We start from the raw sequence: 21,158 nt of genomic DNA, 5'->3' as shown, positions 1-21,158 counted from the left end.
CCCGCCCACACAGGGTGGGGACACGCCCCCTACCCTTAGCTATCAAATATTTAAACAACCCCTTTGTTTGATAGACGTTTCAAAATACACAGGCCTTTGTGTATTCATGTACCTAGTTCGATTCTTGTGTTGGGTAATTATTTTTTACTAGCTGACCCGCGCAACTTCGCTTGCGTCACGTAAGAGAGAATGGGTCATAATTTTCCCCGTTTTTGTAACATTTTTTGTTAAGTAACAAAAAATGTTACAAAAACGGGGAAAACTAGGGGAGTAGTACTACTCCGCTCTTAATGGTCGTAGCGTTATGATATATAGCCTTATAGACTTCCTCGATAAATGGGCTATCTAACAATGAAATAATTTTTCAAATCGGACCAGTAGTTCCTGAGATTAGCGCGTTCAAACAAACAAACAAACAAACAAACAAACAAACAAACTCTTCAGCTTTATAATATTAGTATAGATTAGTATAGATGAAGACAACTCCCGCATTAAGAATTGCTCTTGTGTCGCGGGGACATACAAACAACGGACACAAAGTACAACCAGACCTGAAACAACTATTTGTGGATCGCACAAAAAAAAACCGTGTGGGAGTCGAACCCCCGACTTCCCGACGCAGTGGTAGCGGCGTGGTAACTTAAACCACTGCGCCACGGAGGCAGACAAAAGAATTTTTTAAGTTTTTTGTTTCGCAAGTAATTGCAGGTTCGAACCCGAGATAACACACCAATGACTTTTACATTACTGTCCCACTGCTGGGCAAGGGTCTTCTCCCGTAATGAGGGAGGGGTCAGGCCTTGAGTCCACCACGCTGACCAAGTGAGACTTTGTCTACCTTCAAGAACTCTTCTAAACAACTCTCAGGCATGCAAGGTTGCATCACGATGTTTTCCTTCACCGTTGTAACAAGTGATCATTATTTCTAATACACACATAACTTGGAAAAGTCTTTGTGTGTTGTCTCGGGTTCGAACCTGCAATCACTTGCGTGGAACACAAAAATATACTTAAAAAGACTTGACTGTCACCGTGGCGCAGTGTTTAAAGTCGCTTCGCCACTACCATTGCGTAGGTCGTGAGTTCGATTCCCACACGGAACAATTGTTTGTGCGATCTACAAATAATTGTTTCGTGTCTGATTGTAAGTACTTTGTGTCCGTTGTTTGTATGTTTGTAAAAGTCCCCACGACACTAGAGCAATTCTTAATGCGGGAGATATCTTTAAAAAAACATGATATTCAAAATATAAAGTCACAAAGAGCAATGACTGCAATTCGTATACGTCCATTTCTTTCGCACATACACAATTTGTATATCGCCATCTCGTTCTAGCGTAGTAAATTTTTGTTTAAAAATCTAGTCACGGGCATCGGAGCGATACAATAACTACAGTTAGAATTACTGTAGTAAGTAATTTTTTGTTAGTATCTATACTAATATTATAAAGCTGAAGAGTTTGTTTGTTTGTTTGAACGCGCTAACCTCAGGAACTACTGGTCTGATTTAAAAAATTCTTTCAGTGTTAGATAGCCCATTTATCGAGGAAGGTTATAGGCTATATATCATCACGTTACTACCAATAGGAACAGAGTACCAGTAAAAAATGTTACAAAAACGGGGAAAATTATGACCTATTCTCTCTTATGTGACGCAAGCGAAGTTGCGCGGGTCAGCTAGTGTTAGATAATACTCGAAAACTATTTTGTTTTTCATTTATTTTTGGTTTAAATAGATCGATTAGATGACCCTGTTTTTTGTTATCGGAGGTTCATTTGTACTAATCAACTTTCGATTTTTGGATCAAAATTTGTTGTTTGTGACATAATTTAAGGTTGGCAAAGGTTTAAACGCTTAATAAAGTACTAGCTGACCCGCGCAACTTCGCTTGCGTCACATAAGAGACAATGGGTGAAATTTTTCCCCGTTTTTGTAAATTTTTTTGCTGGTACTCTGCTCCTATTGGTCGTAATGTGATGATATATAGCCTATGGCCTTCTTCGATAAATAGACTATCTAACGCTGAGAATTTTTCAAATCGGACCAGAAGTTCCTGAGATTAGCGCGTTCAAACAAACTCTTCAGCTTTATAATATTAGTATAGATTTGTTGTTTGTGACATAAGTATAGCTTCACAAAGATTTAAACGCTTTATAAAGTACTAATTTCTGCCCGCAACTTCGTATGTAAAAGAATAATAACATAGCCGAGAATCGAACCCAACACCTCCTAATCATCAACACACAGCCCACAAACAACTTTGTAACAAACATAGTTTTTCTTAATTAATATTCCTACCACGAAACTCTTGATTTATTTATACATTGTTCAACTTAAATCAACACATTGTTGTGTTACATACTGAGTAATAGAAAGGTGATAACGACTACAACCTATATGCACTAGGAAAGCTAAATAACTAGGTCTTAGCATACTAGAAATAAATTATCATTAGCTGACCCGCGCAACTTCGCTTGCGTCACCTAAGAGAATCGGTCAAAATTTTCCCCGTTTTTGTAACATTTTTCGTTGCTACTACGCTCCTAATGACCGTAGCATGGTGTTATATAGCCTATAGCCTTCCTCGATAAGTGGGCTATCTAACACTCAAATATTTTTTTTAAATCCGACCAGTAGTGCCTGAGATTAGCGCGTTCAAACAAACAAACAAACAAACTCTTCGGCTAGATTGGACAACTCACACACGGTCATTTGATTACAAACTAAGCAGAGCTTGTACTGTAACCAGATAACTGATAAACATACTTATATACTTGTAAATACATACTTATATAGATACATTAACAACCAGGCTCAGAACATGCTCATCACACAAAGATTTGTCCCGGGTGGGATTGGAACCACACGCGGCGCTACGGTTATTGTGGCGAGTTGACGACGTTAACCACTGCGACAAACGTAAGTATGTAACAGACTAATCTTTCTTCCAACTATGTTGTAGTCAGATTCCAGTCTCACCGGATGCAGCTGAATACCAGTATTGTACATGCAGCGACTGTCTATCAGACCTCCACAACACAGTTACCTGACTATCTATCGAATGGTTAGTGGTCAACCTAGTGTCAAAATTGTTCAAGCCCGAAGGCCTTTGACGTGGCTTAACAACTGTTATCTTAATAGACAACAACTGGGACCGACGTTTTACGTGCCCTCCGAAGCACGGAGACGCTCACGACTATGAGAGTGATGTAATAGAGAGTGTATCTGTGTATTATATACAACACACTCTAAACAAAGTCCTGCACGATTGGCTAGTTTCAATGAAACTGGCAGTAGCCAAAAATCGGCCAGGAAGACATACACAACATACGAACACGCATAAAAACCTGTTTACAATAAGTTTATTAAAACTTGTGATGATGTCCAAAATTCGGCCGCCATTTTTTTTTTCTGTATTGTCTCTCTATAACTTTAATTATTTATGTCACATCTTAGTTAGGTACAGTTCTCTGAACGTGCGACCTTAATAAGACCCTAAAAAGGGTTTTCTGTACACATCCATACTAATATTATAAATGCGAAAGTAACTCTGTCTGTCTGTCTGTCTGTCTGTCTGTCTGTCTGTCTGCTACTCAATCACGTCTAAACTACTGAACCAATTTGCATGAAATTTGGTATGGAGATATTTTGATACCCGAGAAAGGACATAAGCTACTTTTTACCCCGGGAAAATGACGCATTTCCCGGGAAAATTCAGAAAATTCAACGAAGTCGCGAAAATTCAATATTATAATGACATTGAATTAACAAAATGCCGTTGTCATGGCAATGTTTTAATGGCGGATATGCCTTAGCGCGACTTCGTTATACTAAGAGATATAAATAATTTTGAAAATATTTTTCGTGAAAAAAAAATATTTTATATCATCACGCTACGACCAATAGGAGCAGAGTAACAGTAAAAAGTGTTACAAAAACATGGAAAATTCTGACCCATTCTCTCTTATGTGACGCAAGCGAAGTTGCGCGGGTCAGCTAGTTTAAGTATATTTTAGTAACGATATAGCAAATAAACGTATGTTTTGTGTGTCCATGACTGTTAAAAGAAGTTACGCAGAAATAAGGCTAAAGCGCCAATCCAACAAATTTAAATTTACACACAACTGAAACAAAATGAAACCTTATTTCCATGAAATAAGAGTCACAACATTCAATACCAGTTGTCTATTTATTTTGCAGCGTATTAATGCAAACAAATTTAAGTTTTGTGTGAATCATGCTAAAATAGACCTTAATGTAAGGCGCTAAGAGCTATTTTAGTAGTTAATGTAATGTAGTAGTTCAACATCCGCGTTACTCAACTTCGGAGAACAAGACTCTGTGTTGCCAGTTTCATAAAATGTTACATGGTTTATGGGAGTTTATAGATACAATTCGGTAGGGTAATTTGACAAAACTTTACTATTTTATAATCTAAATAAAGTGTCGTTGAATAGTAAACAAAATTACAACTGGTGTTATAATTAACACAATAATTTAAGTTATCAGAAAAATAACCTTTAAATTAATTTTTAGAATTCGCTATAAAAAACTTATCAGTTGACCCCCAATGACCCCCATATCATTGACTTAGTCTTCATAATATTTCTCTCTTTACTGCCACTATCTACATACTATGACTAATTCGTTATAAGCTGTTTTTCGAACACCTCGTTATCTCCTCCTCTGATGTCATAATTATAAAGATAACAAAGGTTAAAAATCAAATGGAACAATTAAGAATAACGTAAATAAACCCACCGTAATTTCCAAATCAATTAGAAAATGTATCTATGGGAATTTAAATTTTTACATGACCACCCAGCCAATGCGATTTTTAGTCTATGGCGTCATTTGACGTCGACAATACGGCGGTATTATTTCTCTCAATATTTTATCAAAATATTACGTTCAACCGTGTTTAAAACCAACAAAAACTATGTGATATGTGTTTTGTGATTACAAACGGTGCTTTTTATGTGTTTCACTGTGATAAATAAGCGTTATTTTGGATAAAAAGTGGTGTTTTGCCAACATTGAAGAACGGATTTATTATGCTCTAAAAGGTATGTTTAGCATCAATGTCGTTGATGCTAAGATGTTTTAATAATCCATAATCACGATTCAACTACTTCTTGGGTATTATTATGGGGTTTTTTGCGCTAATAAAAAGACAATAAATGTGGTTTAAAAGTTACTAGGTACCTACATATTTTGTAAACAGCCGTAGAATGGTCGCAAGAAAGTTTTTTTTTCTTAATTTTAATAACACGTTCGATGTATGAATAATGGCATTCTTTTTTTTAACAGGACTGCGTTCTCGTTTGTTTTTAATTGTCATTGGCCGCGCCAAAAATGGCGAATAGGTGTGTATATTGCGAAATGTCCGTGGTATTTTTTGCATGACTTTTGCTAATTAATAATGTTTTATGGAACGGTACTATTATAGAAACTAATTTGAATAACATTTAGGATGTTTTTGCAGAGTTTTATAAGGTTTTTGAGCAGGTTTTGTAACTTTAAAGTTTTGCAATACAAAACTTTTTTTGATGAATTTTCGGTTAAGCAAATGGCGTTTTATGGTTTAAAATAATGTCAGAGGGTGTAAAATTTGTAAAAAATACTTGCATAACGGAAATTCAATTAGTTATGAAGACGTTCATGGTTCAGTGGTTATGTAGGTCGTTATGCCGCTATCAAGCGTGCCAGTATCGTGGGTTCGATTTTGTATAAGTATTTGCGTAATCTACCAATAGTAATACCGGTATTTGTTCGAAAGATTATTTACGTTTAGCGTCTTTTGGAACTCGTTTATCGTTTTTTTTTTAATTTGTTTCGATGGAATCGAACCTACGACCTCGCACGTAGTGGCAGAAGCGACGTGACTACGTTACCAATAACCCGCGGTTTCTGAGGTAAATTTGGTAGGTTATCTATTCAATAGCGTTTAAACTCATATAAAAAACAGTGTGAATAGATTAACTACCGCTAAATGTGCCTCAGAAACCGGGCATAAGTCAGCAGATGCTAGCGTTTTTACCAATTACTCTATGGGAACTGAAATCGATAACCTGCGTCATTACATACTGAAATATCCAACTCGTAGCGTTCAGCGGTCGGTAAACGATCTGTGGGTCATTCCTTAGATAGGTGACCGCACTGACCGCATAAAGGTATTTTTTTTAAAGACACCTCCCGCACTAAGAATTGCTCTTGTGTTGCGGGGACTTTTACAAACATACAAATAACGGACACAAAGTACAACCAGACACGAAACAATTATTTGTGGATCGCACAAACAATTGTTACGTGTGGGAATCGAACCCACGTCCTCCCGACGCAATGGTAGTGGCGTGGTGACCTAAACCACTGCGCTACGAGCGTCTCCGTGCTTCGGAGGGCACGTTCAAAATCGGTCCCGGTTGTTGTCAATTAAGATACAGTCATTAAACCATGTCAAAGGTCATCGGGCTTGAACAACTTTGACACTAGCTTGACCACTAACCATACGATAAGAAAGAACTGGTAGTTTCAAAGATTTGATCAAACAAACAAACGAATAAACTTCTTTGTTTAACACGCTTGTTATAGCCGAAAGTATGCAGGAGTACAGAAATACATTCACATTGAATTATCTGTAAAATCCACTGAATCATACATACATCTATACTAATATTATAAAGCTGAAGAGTTTGTTTGATTGTTTGTTTGTTTGTTTGTTTGAACGCGCTAATCTCAGGATCTACTGGTCCGATTTGAAAAATTCTTTCAGTGTTAGATAGTCCATTTATCGAGGAAGGCTATAGGCTATATATCATCACGCTACGACCAATAGGAGCGGAGTAGCAAAGAGAAATGTTACAAAAACGGGAAAAAATATGACGCATTCTCTCTTATGTGACGCAAGCGAAGTTGCGCGGGTCAGCTAGTACATACATACATTTAAAATATCACGTCTGTTATACTTCAAGGTTTGGGCAGACTTGTATAGAATATGTATTATTATTCACTTTTAGCCGTTATTAATGTTACTCCCATGGAAAAGGGGGTGAGCCTATTGCCATATAACAACGTTTTACATGCAGCGACTGTCTTTCAGACCTCCACAACACAGTTACCTGGCTTATAACACGATACTAAGTAAGACTGTCAGACTTTCAAGGTTTCGACTACTGGTAACAACTGTCATAGATCTTTGAAAATGACAGCCGGGACCCACAATTTAACGTAGGTACCTTCCGAAACATAGAGGAACTCGAGACGTAGAATACGGTCACCCATCCACTGACCAACCTCGACATGCGTAGCTTAACCTGAGAAATCGATCCGCGCGTCTGTTGTTACTCAGCCACTCTGTGTTTCCTAGCAGACCTTAAAATCATTTACTAAGAGATGATGTAGCGAAATTGTTCAAGTTGTTCGGCGGCATCTAAGTTTGTAAGGATCGTTACCAAGTGGCGTTCTTTACTCACTACTTAGCTCTATGGTGAAAAAGGCTTGATATCAGGTCGGGGAAAAAGTCTTATCGCATTATAGTGTGCATGAACTTGCAAAAAAAATCTTTTCTCTACACAAAAAAGTTCGATATTTGGCTACCTCACGAGCTCACTAAAAGAAACCTAATGAACCGTGTACTCATTTGTGATTGTTGAAGCCAAAGAGGTGGTATTACAAGTTCATACATACTATAATGCGAAAAGACTTTTTCCCCGACCTAATATTACTTATGTATGTATATCAGCCGCAACAAGTTAACAATACAATCTATTTAAGTTCATAAAGATGCTCTATATGAATCAATTCCCGAGTTATTTCGATGCGTCATGCGAACATTTAAACATCGCACTTATGTTGCTTTGCGAATCGTACACTAAGGCCCAACGCAAACGATCTTTGGTATGCCATTTTAAACCACATGTTTAGATAAGATTTATTCTAAACTAGCGACCGCCCGCGTCTTCGTTCGCGTAGACTTTATTTATTTAAACTTCTTATACAAAGTTGTATAAAGGCGGACTTAATGCCAAAGGCATTTTCTGCCAGTCTACCTTGAGTGAGGCAAAGATTAAAATATGATGTAGGTGTTTAAAATAGTTAGTTTAATTTTCCTATTTTCACTTTTTATATGTTTGGGTAAAGCACACCTTGGCGCGGTCATTCCATAGATGGGTGACCGTATAGTGATTCTTGAACTAGGTGTCTCTCTACTTTGAAGGACTTTTAAAAAGTCTGTCCCGGTTATTATCAATTAACCTAACAGTTGTTAAGCCACGTCAAAGGTCTTCGGGCTTGAACAACCCAAAGTCAAAGTTGTTCAGAGGCCTTTGACGTAGCTTAACGACTGTTATCTTAATTATGGTTGCTTAACCCACAGATCGTTTACCGATCGGTGAGCGCAACTGGCTATTTATTTTAATTGTATTTATGAGTAACTTTAATATTTAAATATAAGAACTTTATTAATTTCCTCTATGTTCAAACATAATGCATGCATACATATACCTAAACATAATAACATAATGTAAACGAGCGTATCTCGCCAACAAGCTATGTAGCATGGCGAGGAGAATACATGTAAAACACTATTTTGTATTATTATATGAATAAATGATTTTAAAAAAATATAATAGTAATAATTTGATTCTGTCGGGAGGAAGCCCACAGATCTAAATAGTTCTTTAGGAAATGTAAAAACCCCAACACTTAGTTACTAATCTATATTCACAAATAGTATCGCAAATCCTCACACATGGCGACTCGCTGTTGTAACGTAGTTATTGTCAAAAAATGTAAATTGTACGACTACGCTCGTTATTTTAAAATGGACATTTGTTATGTAACACCATGGCCACGACGTAAAATTGCCGGTTAAACAGACACTGTTGCAAAATATCACGCCTGTTATACCCTAACTAAGGTGTAGGCAGTGTATGAAATATCTGTACTAATATTATAAAGCTGAAGAGTTTGTTTGTTTGAACGCGCTAATCTAAAGACCTACTGGTGTGAATTGGAAAAATATTTTACTGTTGGATAGCCTATTTATTTGGGAAGGCTATATTCATCACGCTACGACCAATAGGAGCAGAGTACGAGTATAAAATGTTACAAAAACGGGGAAAATTTTGACCCATTCTCTCTTATGTGACGCAAGCCAAGTTTGCGGGGTCAATTAGTAATATAATATAAATATTTTGGGACAACTCTCACACGGTCATCTGATTCCAATCTAAGCAGAGCTTGTACTGTAACCAGATAACTGATAAACATACTTATATACTTGTGACCAAATATATAGATACTTGGAACCAAATGACCGTGTGTGAGTTGTCCAATGATATTTACTTATTATTTTAATAGTGTTATAGTACAATAGAATAGCGGGTAAATGCCTACTGCTCCAAATGCGTGCTGATTTCATCTCATCACATTTTTGCGTCAGCGGCCATATTGTTTGGTAAATGACGTCAGCCATTGTTGAAGAAGGATAATAAAATGGATTCTAGGTCACATCTTGTAATAATAACGTTATGGGAACTGACAAACCATAAAAGGGTTAGGTATATTAGGTCGGGGAAAAAATATTTTCGCATTATAGTATGTATGAACTTGTAATAAAATCCCTTTGGCTTCAAGAATCACAAATGAGTACACGGTTCATAAAGTTTCTTTCAGTGAGCACGTGAGGTACCCAAATATCGAGCTTTATTGTGTAGAGAAAAGATTTTATTACAAGTTCATACATACTATATTGCGTAAAGACTTTCCCCGACCTAATATTAATTGAATTTGTCTGGATTAACGAGAAATAACTAAACGTAATCATTATGTTTCTAAAAACATGTTCAAGAAATCTTATTGATGTTTTTATAGCCAGCCGCTTGACGTCAACCCTTCTCGGGAATATTCCCAGCCAGGCAGGCGTATTCATATACATAACTAAAATATATAACTCAAAGGTGACTGACTTACATAGTGATCTATCAACGCACAGCACAAACCATTGGACGGATCGAGCTGACATTTGTCATGCAGGTACATGTTATGACGTAGACATCCGCTAAGAAAGGATTTTGATCAATTCTTACCCCAAGGGGATAAAATAGGAGATGAAAGTTTACATGAAAATTCTGTCCTAAGTCACAAACCACGTGGGAGAAGTCGCAGGCAAAAGCGAGTATGAATATAATAACGAGTAAGATATACTAGTATTTCTGAGAAATACTGTATAAGTTTTTTGACTAAAACTTCTAAGAATTCTTATCAATGACTGTACGTAATATACACATACATACATACATACTTATTTATTCACTAATCTTGCCCGCGACTTCGTCCGTCTGAATACATTTTCCATTACAAAAAGTAGACAATGCGTTAATCTAAGCTATAAGTCTTATGTGTAGTAAATTTCATGAAAATCTGTTAAGTACTTTTTGCGTGAAAGAGTAACAAACGTACCTACTTAAGTACATACAAATTTTTCTTCTTACTAGCGGCCGCCCGCAACTTCGTTTTGAGATTAGTTTTCCTGTTCTCACATTTTTCATTGCTCATCTTTCTTATAAAAGATTTTCCCCCCTTTTTACCGCCACTAGGGGGGAAATTACAGAAATCCTCTCTTAGTGCTCCTCTACACTTGCTAAGGAATGTTCATAGCGAATGTCAAGTTTGTACGCTCAGTAGTTTCGACTGTGCGTTGTCCATCAGTCAGTCAGTAACGGAAGAGTTTTATTTACGTACTACAGGTCGCCCGCAAATTCGTCCGCGTGGAAACCCTTCCCGTGTAAATCCCGATCCCTCGGGAACTCCGGGATAAAAAGCCTATGTGTTATTCTGGGTCTTCAGCGACCTATATACCAAATTTCATCGTAATCGGTTCAGTAGTATTTGCGTGAAAGAGTAACAAACATCCGTACATACATAAATAGATTCTCACAAACTTTCGCATTTATAATATTAGTAGGATATTGATTGAAATGTTTACAAAATTTCATAAAAATCTGTTGAGTAGTTTTTGCGTGAAACATACAAACTTTCGCATTTATAATAATACTAGCTGACCCGCGCAACTTCGCTTGCGTCACTGAAGAGAATGGGTCAAAATTTTCCCCGATTTCGTAACATTTTTCGTTGCTACTCCGCTCCTAATGACCGTAGCGTGATGTTATATAGCCTATAGCCTTCCTCGATAAATAGGCTATCTAACACTGAAAGAATTTTTCAAATCGGTCCTGTAGTTCCTGAGATTAGCGCGTTCAAACAAACAAACAAACTCTTCAGCTTTATTATATTAGTATAGATTAGTATAGATTAACTGTAGCATATTGATTGAAATGTTTACTAAATTACGTATATACGTATAGGTGCCGCCAAACAACTTGAACAATTTTGCTACATCTTAGTGAACGATTTTTAGGTCAGTTTAGGAATAACAGTTTTGCGAAAAGACGAGGGCGTTTCAGCTTTGACCACCCGACTGGTATAACAGCCAACCAAGTGTCCCCTGCACTGGGTCTACATTCTGTTTAATTTCTAATACAACAAATTATGTTCAAGTTGTTTGGCGCCGTCTATACTTACATACAAATCGTTGCTTTATAATATTACTATAGAGACTAGAGTAGGTACTGAACATGTGCAAACAATTTTTTTCTCAGCATATGGCGCTGTTTCGTGGAAACAAAACAAACTTCAATGAATACCTAATTTATTGTTATTTTTAACGCTTCTGTGTAGAACGGTGGTGTATTGATGATAACTTAGAGGTCAATTAAACGAAAAATTCTACTCCTATTTAAATAAATGTGAATATTTGTGAGAAAGGATAAGAATTGTAACTATAATACTATAAAAATGATTCGCACATAGTAGTTAACTATTTTCAGCCGAGCGTCGTCAACGAAAAAGTCTTTTAGTCTATTGAAATGTTAATTCCTCCGTGGCGCCGTGGTTTAGGTCGCCACGCCGCTACCATTGCGTTCGCGAGGTCGTGGGTTCGATTCCCACACGGGACAATTATTTGTGCGATCCACAAATAATTGTTTCGGGTCTGGTTGTACTTTGTCAAAGTCTCCACGACACAAGAGCAATTCTTAGTGCGGGAGTTTAGGCCACAATTTCTTTTTCCAATATAGCGGTCGGGGAACAAGGGTGGCAACCCCACAAACTTGAACTTAAGCTTCTACTGACCCCTTTACACATAAACATTAATAGGTGTCTATCTCTATCTGTCTGAAAGACATAATCCTATATGTAACTTTTCAATTCATTGTTATTCATGCCCTCCAATGCACGAAAACGTTCAGACCCGATCGGTTCATCAAACACGCGGTCCCCCATCTGTAGTAGGCTCGCGCTAAGCGTAACTGGTTATGAACGCATCAAAATAATATTTAAAATTAGAAATGACCCTTTGAACCCGGGACCACGTGATCAGCAGTCGTACACTATCGCCAAACCACAGAGACAGTTTTCCGTTAAACGCGTAATGTTAAGATAAGCTGAAATATTCAGTGAATCATTATTTATATACAGTTTAACAGGAAAATGGGTGTTTAAACAGCTGTAAGCGATGACGGAAGTAGGTATTATCTGCTCTATATGACTGTATAAGACGCAATGCAATGAGATACTATGCGATCCTACTTCCTACTAATATTATAAATGCGAAAGTAACTCTGTCTGTCTATCTGCTACTCAATCACGCCTAAACTACTGAACCAATTAGCATAAAATTTGTTATGAAGATATATTTTGATACCCATCATAATTTTTCCCGTTTTTGTAACATTTACTGGTACTCTGCTCCTATTGCTCATAGCGTGATGATATATAGCCTATAGCCTTCCTCGATAAATGAACTATCTAACACTGAAAGAATTTTCCAAATCGGACCAATAGTTCCTTAGATTAGCGCGTTCAAACAAACAAACAATCAAACAAACAAACTCTTCAGCTTTATAATATTAGTATAGATATATTTTTCCTATCACACCACACTTGCCATTAAATTAATAGTGTTATATTACATCACATGTCATTCTACGCTAATGCTGTGTCGGAAATGATGAACTTTGCACTCGGTCATTGCAGTTAGGTATTATAATACCACGCAGATGTGTAGGTACATAGATAAGTACATTATACACATGTTTATGGGTCTATAATAAATAAATAATTCAAAGATATGCCCTCTTATTCATAAACACACTATAAACCTATTTTAGTTAAACAGCTACTATAATATGTTTTCTCTTTTTCATTTCGCTAAGGAGTGAAAGAAACAAAACACTTTATAAGCCTTTCATAACTTCCTATGTTTTTATGAATAAGGGTTTAGTTTTATTCGCAAATTTCGACAATTCGGTTATTCTTCTTATCGTATGGTTAGTGGTCAACCTAGTGTCAAAGTTGTTCAAGCCCGAAGGCCTTTGACGTGGCTTAACGACTGTTATCTTAATTGATAACAACCGGAATGGACATTTTACATGCCCTACGAACCACGAAGACGCCCAATTCAAATACCACCATGCGGTCGCCCATCTATGGTATGACCGTGCCAAGGTTTGCTTAACCCACAGATCGTTTACCGACCGGTGAGCGCAAGCAGGTAAAGTTCCTAGGTACCTTTAACTTAACTTGCAGGTGTAAACCATATGCGTAGCATTCCTAATAAATCGTTAGTGGTTTATCATTTCCATTAATATACAATTAAAGTATGATTCACTCGAGATAATATTAATTTGTATAATTAAAAGTCAATCAATTGAAACTATAAATAATTCCATTGTCGTTACTATAGTCGTAGCTACGAGGTTAAGTTACCATTGCCGAGGTTGACTTTGGATGGGTGACCATATTATACATATCGAGTTCCTCTGAGTTTCGGAAGGCACGTTAAATTGTGGGTCTCGGCTGTCATTTTCGAAGATCTTTGACAGTCGTTAACAGTAGTCAGAAGCTTGAAACTCTGACAAGCAGTCTTAGTATCGTGTTATAAGTCAGGTAACTGTGTTGTGTAGGTCTGATAGACAGTCGCTGCATGTACAATACTGGTATTCAGCTGCATCAGGTGAGACTGGAAGCCTGACTGATTTTACTACGTAGTCGGAATATTTAATATAATAGTAAATCCCAAATATTCACATAATAAAAAGGTTTTTTACAACTTTCGTCACAATATGACCTCAGATTTGTTCGGTATTTCCCAGTTATTTTAGTGATAGGTTAAGACCTTGATAATTAAGAGTACATTATCATAAACACAATGTTATTAACCAGAACTAAATATTGTTGGAAAAACCCTACTATGATAACCTATTATTAACTGCACGTTTGGCGCAGTGGTTTAAGCGGTCACCTCGCCGTAACAACCGTAGCGCCGCGTGTGGTGGGTTCGAATCCTACCCGGGACAAATCTTTGTGTGATGAGCACGAGTATTTGTTCTGAGCCTGGTTGTCAATTTATCTATATAAGTATGTATTTAGAAGTATATAAGTATGTTTATCAGTTATTTGGTTACCATAGTACAAGCTCTGCTTAGTTTGGAATCAAATGACCGTGTGTGAGTTGTCCAATAATATTTATTATTATTATTATTATATCCTACTTATATTATAAATGCGAAAGTTTGTGAGTATGTGTGGATGTTTGTTACTCATTCACCAAAATACTACTGAATCGATTACGATAAAATTTGGTATGTACCTATATACCAAATTTCATCGTAATCGGTTCAGAAGTATTTGCGTGAAAGAGTAACAAACATACATACATACATACGTACATACATTGTCACAAATTTTCACGTTTTTAATATTAGTAGGATTACTGACTGACTGATAATATCGCGTTTTTATTATTACACATCTCCCTTCACACCTTCGGGTTTAACAAGCGTGATAATATGTAGGTATGTATGTCGTTTAACAAATAATAAAGACAACACGGTCATAAAATATATTATTTTCGATGTAGGTATGTACGTAATTTCCAACAATATATCAATAGTTTGTAAATAACAGAAAAAACCCTGGGGTTTTCATTTGTCTATTGACATTTATTTTCTTTTCGGTAGTCTATTGTAATGTAATTAGTGGCCCGTCTAGTGCAAACATAAAACACTATTTTCATCATCAGTCTAGTCTTTCTTCCAACTATGTTGTAGTCGGCTTCCAGTCTCACCGGATGCAGCTGAATACCAGTATTGTACATGCAGCGACTGTCTATCAGACCTACACAACACAGTTACCTGGCTTATTGCTTAAGCAAGAGTATTTGTCCGAGCCTGGTTGTCAATTTATCTATACAAGTATGTATTCAGAAATCTTTATATATATAATTCTTCTGTAAGTGTATATGTCACTGAACTTCTCTTAAACAACAGGACCGATTTTGATGAAATTTTTTGTGTGTGTTCAAAGGGATCTGAGAATGGTTTAGATTATAAAAAAAGTTTAACGTTTTCAAATTAAAGACGTGTAGACAGGACAACGTCTGTCGGGTCCGCTAGTATATGTATAAGTATGTTTATCAGTTATTTGGTTACAGTACAAGCTCTGCTTAGTTTGCAATCAAATGACCGTGTGTGAGTTGTCCAATGATATTATATATTTATTTATTTATTTATAACACGATACTAAGTTAGACTGCGAACATTATACATTATGTTGACAAAGTCACCTTTTCCTACATTGTGTATTCAGTCATGAAATATTTATTTACAGCCATATTTTATGTACATAAGCAAATGCTTATCTACTAAAACAGCTGTGAAAATATATTAAACGAGTTCTAAGAAAATATAACCCATTACTTAGTCATACTCTAGGGACTTATAGCCAGTTGCGCTCACCGGTAAACGATCTGTGGGTTAAGCAACACTTGCCGCGGTCAGACTATAGATGGGTGAACGCATAGTGGTATTTGAACTGAGCGTCTCCGTGCTTAAAAGTCGGTCCCGGTTGTTGTCAATTAAGTTAACAGTCGTTAAGCCATGTCAAAGGCCTTTCGGGCGACTTGAACAACTTTGACACTAGGTTGACCACTAACCATACGATGAAATAAATAAAAATTGTCCCACTGCTGGGTACATGTCTCTATGAGAGGTAGAGTACATCACAGTGATCAAGTGACACTTTACATTACTACAACAACTGTTTAAACAACTCTCACACATGACATTCCTCGTTCCTTCACCGTTATAACAACGTCATCATAATCCTACTGCTGGGTACATGTCTCTATGAGAGGTAGAGTACATCACAGTGATCAAGTGACACTTTACATTACTACAACAACTGTTTAAACAACTCTCACACATGACATTCCTCGTTCCTTCACCGTTATAACAACGTCATCATAATCCTACTGCTGGGTACATGTCTCTATGAGAGGTAGAGTACATCACAGTGATCAAGTGACACTTTACATTACTACAACAACTGTTTAAACAACTCTCACACATGACATTGCTCGTTCCTTCACCGTTATAACAACGTGATCATAATCCTACTGCTGGGTACATGTCTCTATGAGAGGTAGAGTACATCACAGTGATCAAGTGACACTTTACATTACTACAACAACTGTTTAAACAACTCTCACACATGACATTCCTCGTTCCTTCACCGTTATAACAACGTCATCATAATCCTAACTGCTGGGTACATGTCCCTATGAGAGGTAGAGTACATCACAGTGATCAAGTGACACTTTACATTACTACAACAACTGTTTAAACAACTCTCACATATGACACTCGTTCCTTCACCGTTATAACTACGTGATCATTCCTAGTAACAATTTCATTTGACAACGTTATTAAGAAACAGTCGTAAGATTGGCGAAGTTAAGCAACGTTACCAAGGTTAAGACTCGGATGGGTCACACTGTGGTTATGTAGATCCTGTTTGTGGTCATACTTAGTGTTGTTTAAGGCAGATGAGATGAAGTAAATAGGTATATAATATGATGCATTATTGCTTAAATTATGTGTAATATATACCTACAAATAATACGACGTCTGCCTGCGTGGCGCAGTGGTTATGTCGCCACGCCGCTACTATTTCGACGGGAGGTCGTGGGTTCAATTCCCACACGAAACAATTATTTGTGCGATCCACTAATCGTTTCGTATCTGGTTGTACTTTGCGTCCGTTGTTTGTATGTTTGTAAGTCCCCGCGACACAAGAGCAACTCTTCGTGCGGGAGCTGTCTTTTTAAAATGAAAGGAAAAGAAATGATTATTATTTCTAATACACACATAATTTGAAATAGTTATGGAAACTCTCGATCACTTGCGTGGGAGGTGCATGTTTATACCGTTCAGTTATTTCTGTTCATCATTTTAATAGGTTTTCTAAGAAATGTTATGTTATTTTTATTTAAATCGTACTAATATTGTAAATGTGAAAGTTTATGAAGATGGATGGATGTTTGTTACTCTTTCACGCAAAAACGACTGAACGTAATTATGAAATTTTGTACACATATAGTTTACTAGCTGACCCGCGCAACTTCGCTTGCGTCACATAAGAGAGAATGGATCAGAATTTTCCACGTTTTTGTAACAGTTTTTACTGTTACTCTGCTCCTATTGGTCGCAGCGTGATGATATAAAATATGCTGTTTTTCACGAAAAATATTCTCAAAATTATTTATATAGATAACGAAGTCGCGCTAACGCATATCCGCCACTAAAACAGTTGCCATGACAACGGAATTTTGTTAATTCAATGTGTCATTATAATATTGATTACTCGCGACTTCGTTCGCCACCTGAATTTTCCCGGGAAATGCGTCATTTTCCCGGGGTAAAAAGTAGCCTATGTCCTTTCTCGGGTATCAAAATATCTCCATACCAAATTTCATACAAATTGGTTCAGTAGTTTAGGCGTGATTGAGTAGCAGACAGACAGACAGACAGACAGACAGACAGACAGACAGACAGAGTTACTTTCGCATTTATAATATTAGTATGGATAACCTGTATTAACATATAGGATACTTTTTGACCTCATTGGCCCTACCTTCCGAACTGGCGGTAAATTCACTCTCTGTATCATTGACTATCATAAGTGTCAGCATTTGACCTAAATGAATAAATGATTTGATTTAGATTTTTGATTTTGACCACGGGAAAATCTTTTCACGCGAACGAATTCGCGTGTAAAAGCTAGTAGTTAATAAATTATTGATAGTATAAACATAATGTCTATTTTATCTAGATAATCTTAGTATTAGACTACAAGTTAAAACTGTTTTAGATTGGGCACGTTTCCAAAGAAATATTTGATAGAAATTTTCCTACTATTTACTCGGTATTCAACCAGCAAACCCACACTTGGCCAGCGTAGTGGTCTCAAGTCCTAACCCTTACGGGTGGGGGGGGGGGGTATCTTCCTAGTCCGGAAGCATAACCTTGCCCAGCAGTGGGACCTGAAAGTGGTTAAGAAAAAATGACTAACATGTAACCCTAACTTAGGATTAAGATGCCGATAGCCAGTTGCGCTCACCGATCGGTAAACGATCTGTGGGTTAAGCGACCTATGACGCGGTCATTCTATAGATGGGTGACCGCATAGTGGTATTTGAAATGGGCTTCTCCGTGCTTCGGAGGGCACGTTAAAAGTCTATCCCTGTTGATGTCAATTAAGATAACAGTCGTTAAGCCACGTCAAAGGCTGCGGCTTGAACAACTTTGTCACTAGGTTGACCACTAACCATAGGATGAGAGAAGAGAGACTTACTTCCGGTTTCTGAGGTACATTTAGCGGTAGTTTATCTATTCAATAGCGTTTTTTTTGTATGAGTTTAAACGCTATTGAATAGATAAACTACCGATAAATGTACCTCAGAAACCAGGGGTAGGTTGACCACTAACCATACTATAAGAGAAGAACAATCCCAACCCCCGGTTTCTGAGGTACATTTATCAGTAGTTTATCTATTCAATAGCGTTAAAACTCATATAAAAAACCCAATTGAAGAGATAAACTACCGCTAAATGTACCTCAGATACCGGCGGTTTAGTAGTTGTCTACTTAGTTGTTTCACTTCAAACCCTTCACTTGCGGTTTATAATTACGCCATTTCCGAACTCTGGGGTAAGCACGTTACGTAGTTACCTTTCATGTCCTAACTGTGTTTTCCCTTATTACATGACCAAGGTTTTTACTCTGTAGAACGGTTTTTACTCGGTCGGTGAACGATCTGTGGGTTAAGCAACCATTGGCGCGGTCATTCCATAGATGGGTGACCGCATAGTGGTATTTGAACTGGGCGTCTCCGTGCTTCGGAGCGCACGTTAAAAGTCGGTCCCGGTTGTTGTCTACTAAGATAACAGTCGTTAAGCCATGTCAAAGGCTGCGGCTTGAACAACTTTGACACTAGGTTGACCACTAACCATACGATGAGAGAAGAGAGACTTACTTCCGGTTTCTGAGGTACATTTATCGGTAGTTTATCTATTCAATCGGGTTTTTTATATGAGTTTTAACGTTATTGAATAGATAAACTACCGACAAATGTACCTCAGAAACCGGGGGCAGGTTGACCACGAACCATACTATAAGAGAAGAACAATCCCAACCCCTCTGAGGTACATTTATCAGTAGTTTATCTATTCAATAACGTTAAAACTCATAAAAAACCCAATTGAATAGATAAACTGCCGATAAATGTACCTCAGAAACCGGCGGTTTGGTAGTTCTCTACTTAGTTGTCTCATTATAAAACCTTCACTTGCGGTTTACAATTACGCCATTTCCGAACTTTGGGTTAAGCACATTACGTGACACCTTTCATGTCCTAACTGTGTTTTCCCTTATTACATGACCAAGGTTTTCACTCTGTAGGTGTAATTAACTTGAATTGGTTTTAAATATAGTGTCTTTATGCGGCAGGTTGTCAATAACTTACCGTGAGTGAGAGATAGTTAGACCTTCAGAAAAAAGGTAGTTTAAATCAGGATTTATTTTGGGATTTTTGAACAAAGATGTTTTACTGCTGGCTTTAATGGCTTTTCCAAGTTATGTGTGTATTAGAAACTAGCTGACATAAGAGAGAATGGGTCAAAAATTTCCCCGTTTTTGTAACATTTTTTTGTTGCTACTCTGCTCCTACTGGCCCTAGCGTGATGATATATAGCCTATAGCCTTCCTCGATAAATGAACTATCTAACATTGTAAGAATTTTTCAAATCGGTCCAGTAATTCCTGAGATTATCGCGTTCAAACAAACATAATATTAGTATAGATTAATATAGATTTGGTTACCATAGTACAAGCTCTGCTTAGTTTGGAATCAAATGACCGTGTGTAAGTTGTCCAATAATATTTATTTATTTATTTATTTATTTATTATTATTATTATTTTATTACTGAGACTAAGAGATAGTTTAGATCTCAAGTATTAAAGGTAGGTAGTTTAAATCAGTGTTTATTTTGGGATTTTTGAACAAAGATGTTTTACTGTCTGTGTAATGGCTTTTCCAAGTTATGTGTGTATTAGAAATAACGATCTCTCGTTCCAACGGTGAAGGAAAACATCGTGATGAACCTTGCATGCCTGAGAGTTGTTTAGAACAGTTCTTGAAGATATACAAAGTCCCCGCACTTGGTCAGCGTGGTGGACTCAAGGCCTAACCCCTCCCTCATCACGGGAGGAGACGCCAGGGTGTTATAGACCCTACTTTGTTTCGTCGTCTTTTTATTGAATTAATCGATAGAGTATACAATTCTGAGGATTAGAGTAAAACTCCGGGCTCGCTAAGACTTGTACTTTTTTTTATTAGATGTCAAAGTTCCGGAACATCCGACTATTGAAAAACGAAAAAAAAATAATTACAATTTAATGGAAGTACTTATTCCAGAATGTATGTCAAAGTTTTGAGGTTCTTTTTGTATAGTAACTGTTTTTGAAACTGGACAAAACCAAGACAGGTCACTAGATACATATAAATGTGTTTGTTAAGATGTAAGCTTAAAACGTTATTCCCCGTATAAATACACGTATTTGTCCTATAATGGCGACGACAATTAATTATAATAGTTCGTATAATGCGACCGGTTTGAAACGAGCTGATACAACACTGATACTTGTTTCACTACTTCGTGTTTATTTATACTTTATATGTTTTTATTATTTTACTAGC

At 37.0% G+C, this 21,158-nt stretch overlaps 1 protein-coding gene across 2 annotated transcripts in view; it reads left to right on the top strand.

The window, feature by feature from the left end:
• The first annotated feature begins 4,853 nt into the window (after positions 1-4,853).
• The window catches only part of Tl (toll like receptor), a 31,500-nt gene continuing 15,195 nt past the window's right edge, over positions 4,854-21,158 (top strand). Inside the window, exon 1 of one of the 2 annotated variants that reach the window (XM_076133569.1) lies at positions 4,854-5,066. Coding sequence is in view for 1 of the 2 variants with exons in the window: in XM_076133568.1 (XP_075989683.1) it covers positions 5,356-5,366 (11 nt within the window). In the remaining variant the exon portion in view is untranslated. Of the gene's footprint in view, positions 5,067-5,312; positions 5,367-21,158 lie in introns of those variants that run through there. The other variant, XM_076133568.1, reaches the window with a different exon arrangement.

This window comes from Anticarsia gemmatalis, chromosome 30 (assembly GCF_050436995.1).
Source record: "Anticarsia gemmatalis isolate Benzon Research Colony breed Stoneville strain chromosome 30, ilAntGemm2 primary, whole genome shotgun sequence".
Classification (NCBI taxonomy): Eukaryota; Metazoa; Arthropoda; class Insecta; order Lepidoptera; family Erebidae; genus Anticarsia; species Anticarsia gemmatalis.
Note: the sequence above shows the minus strand (reverse complement) of the source record. Positions and strands in the feature narration are given on the sequence as shown.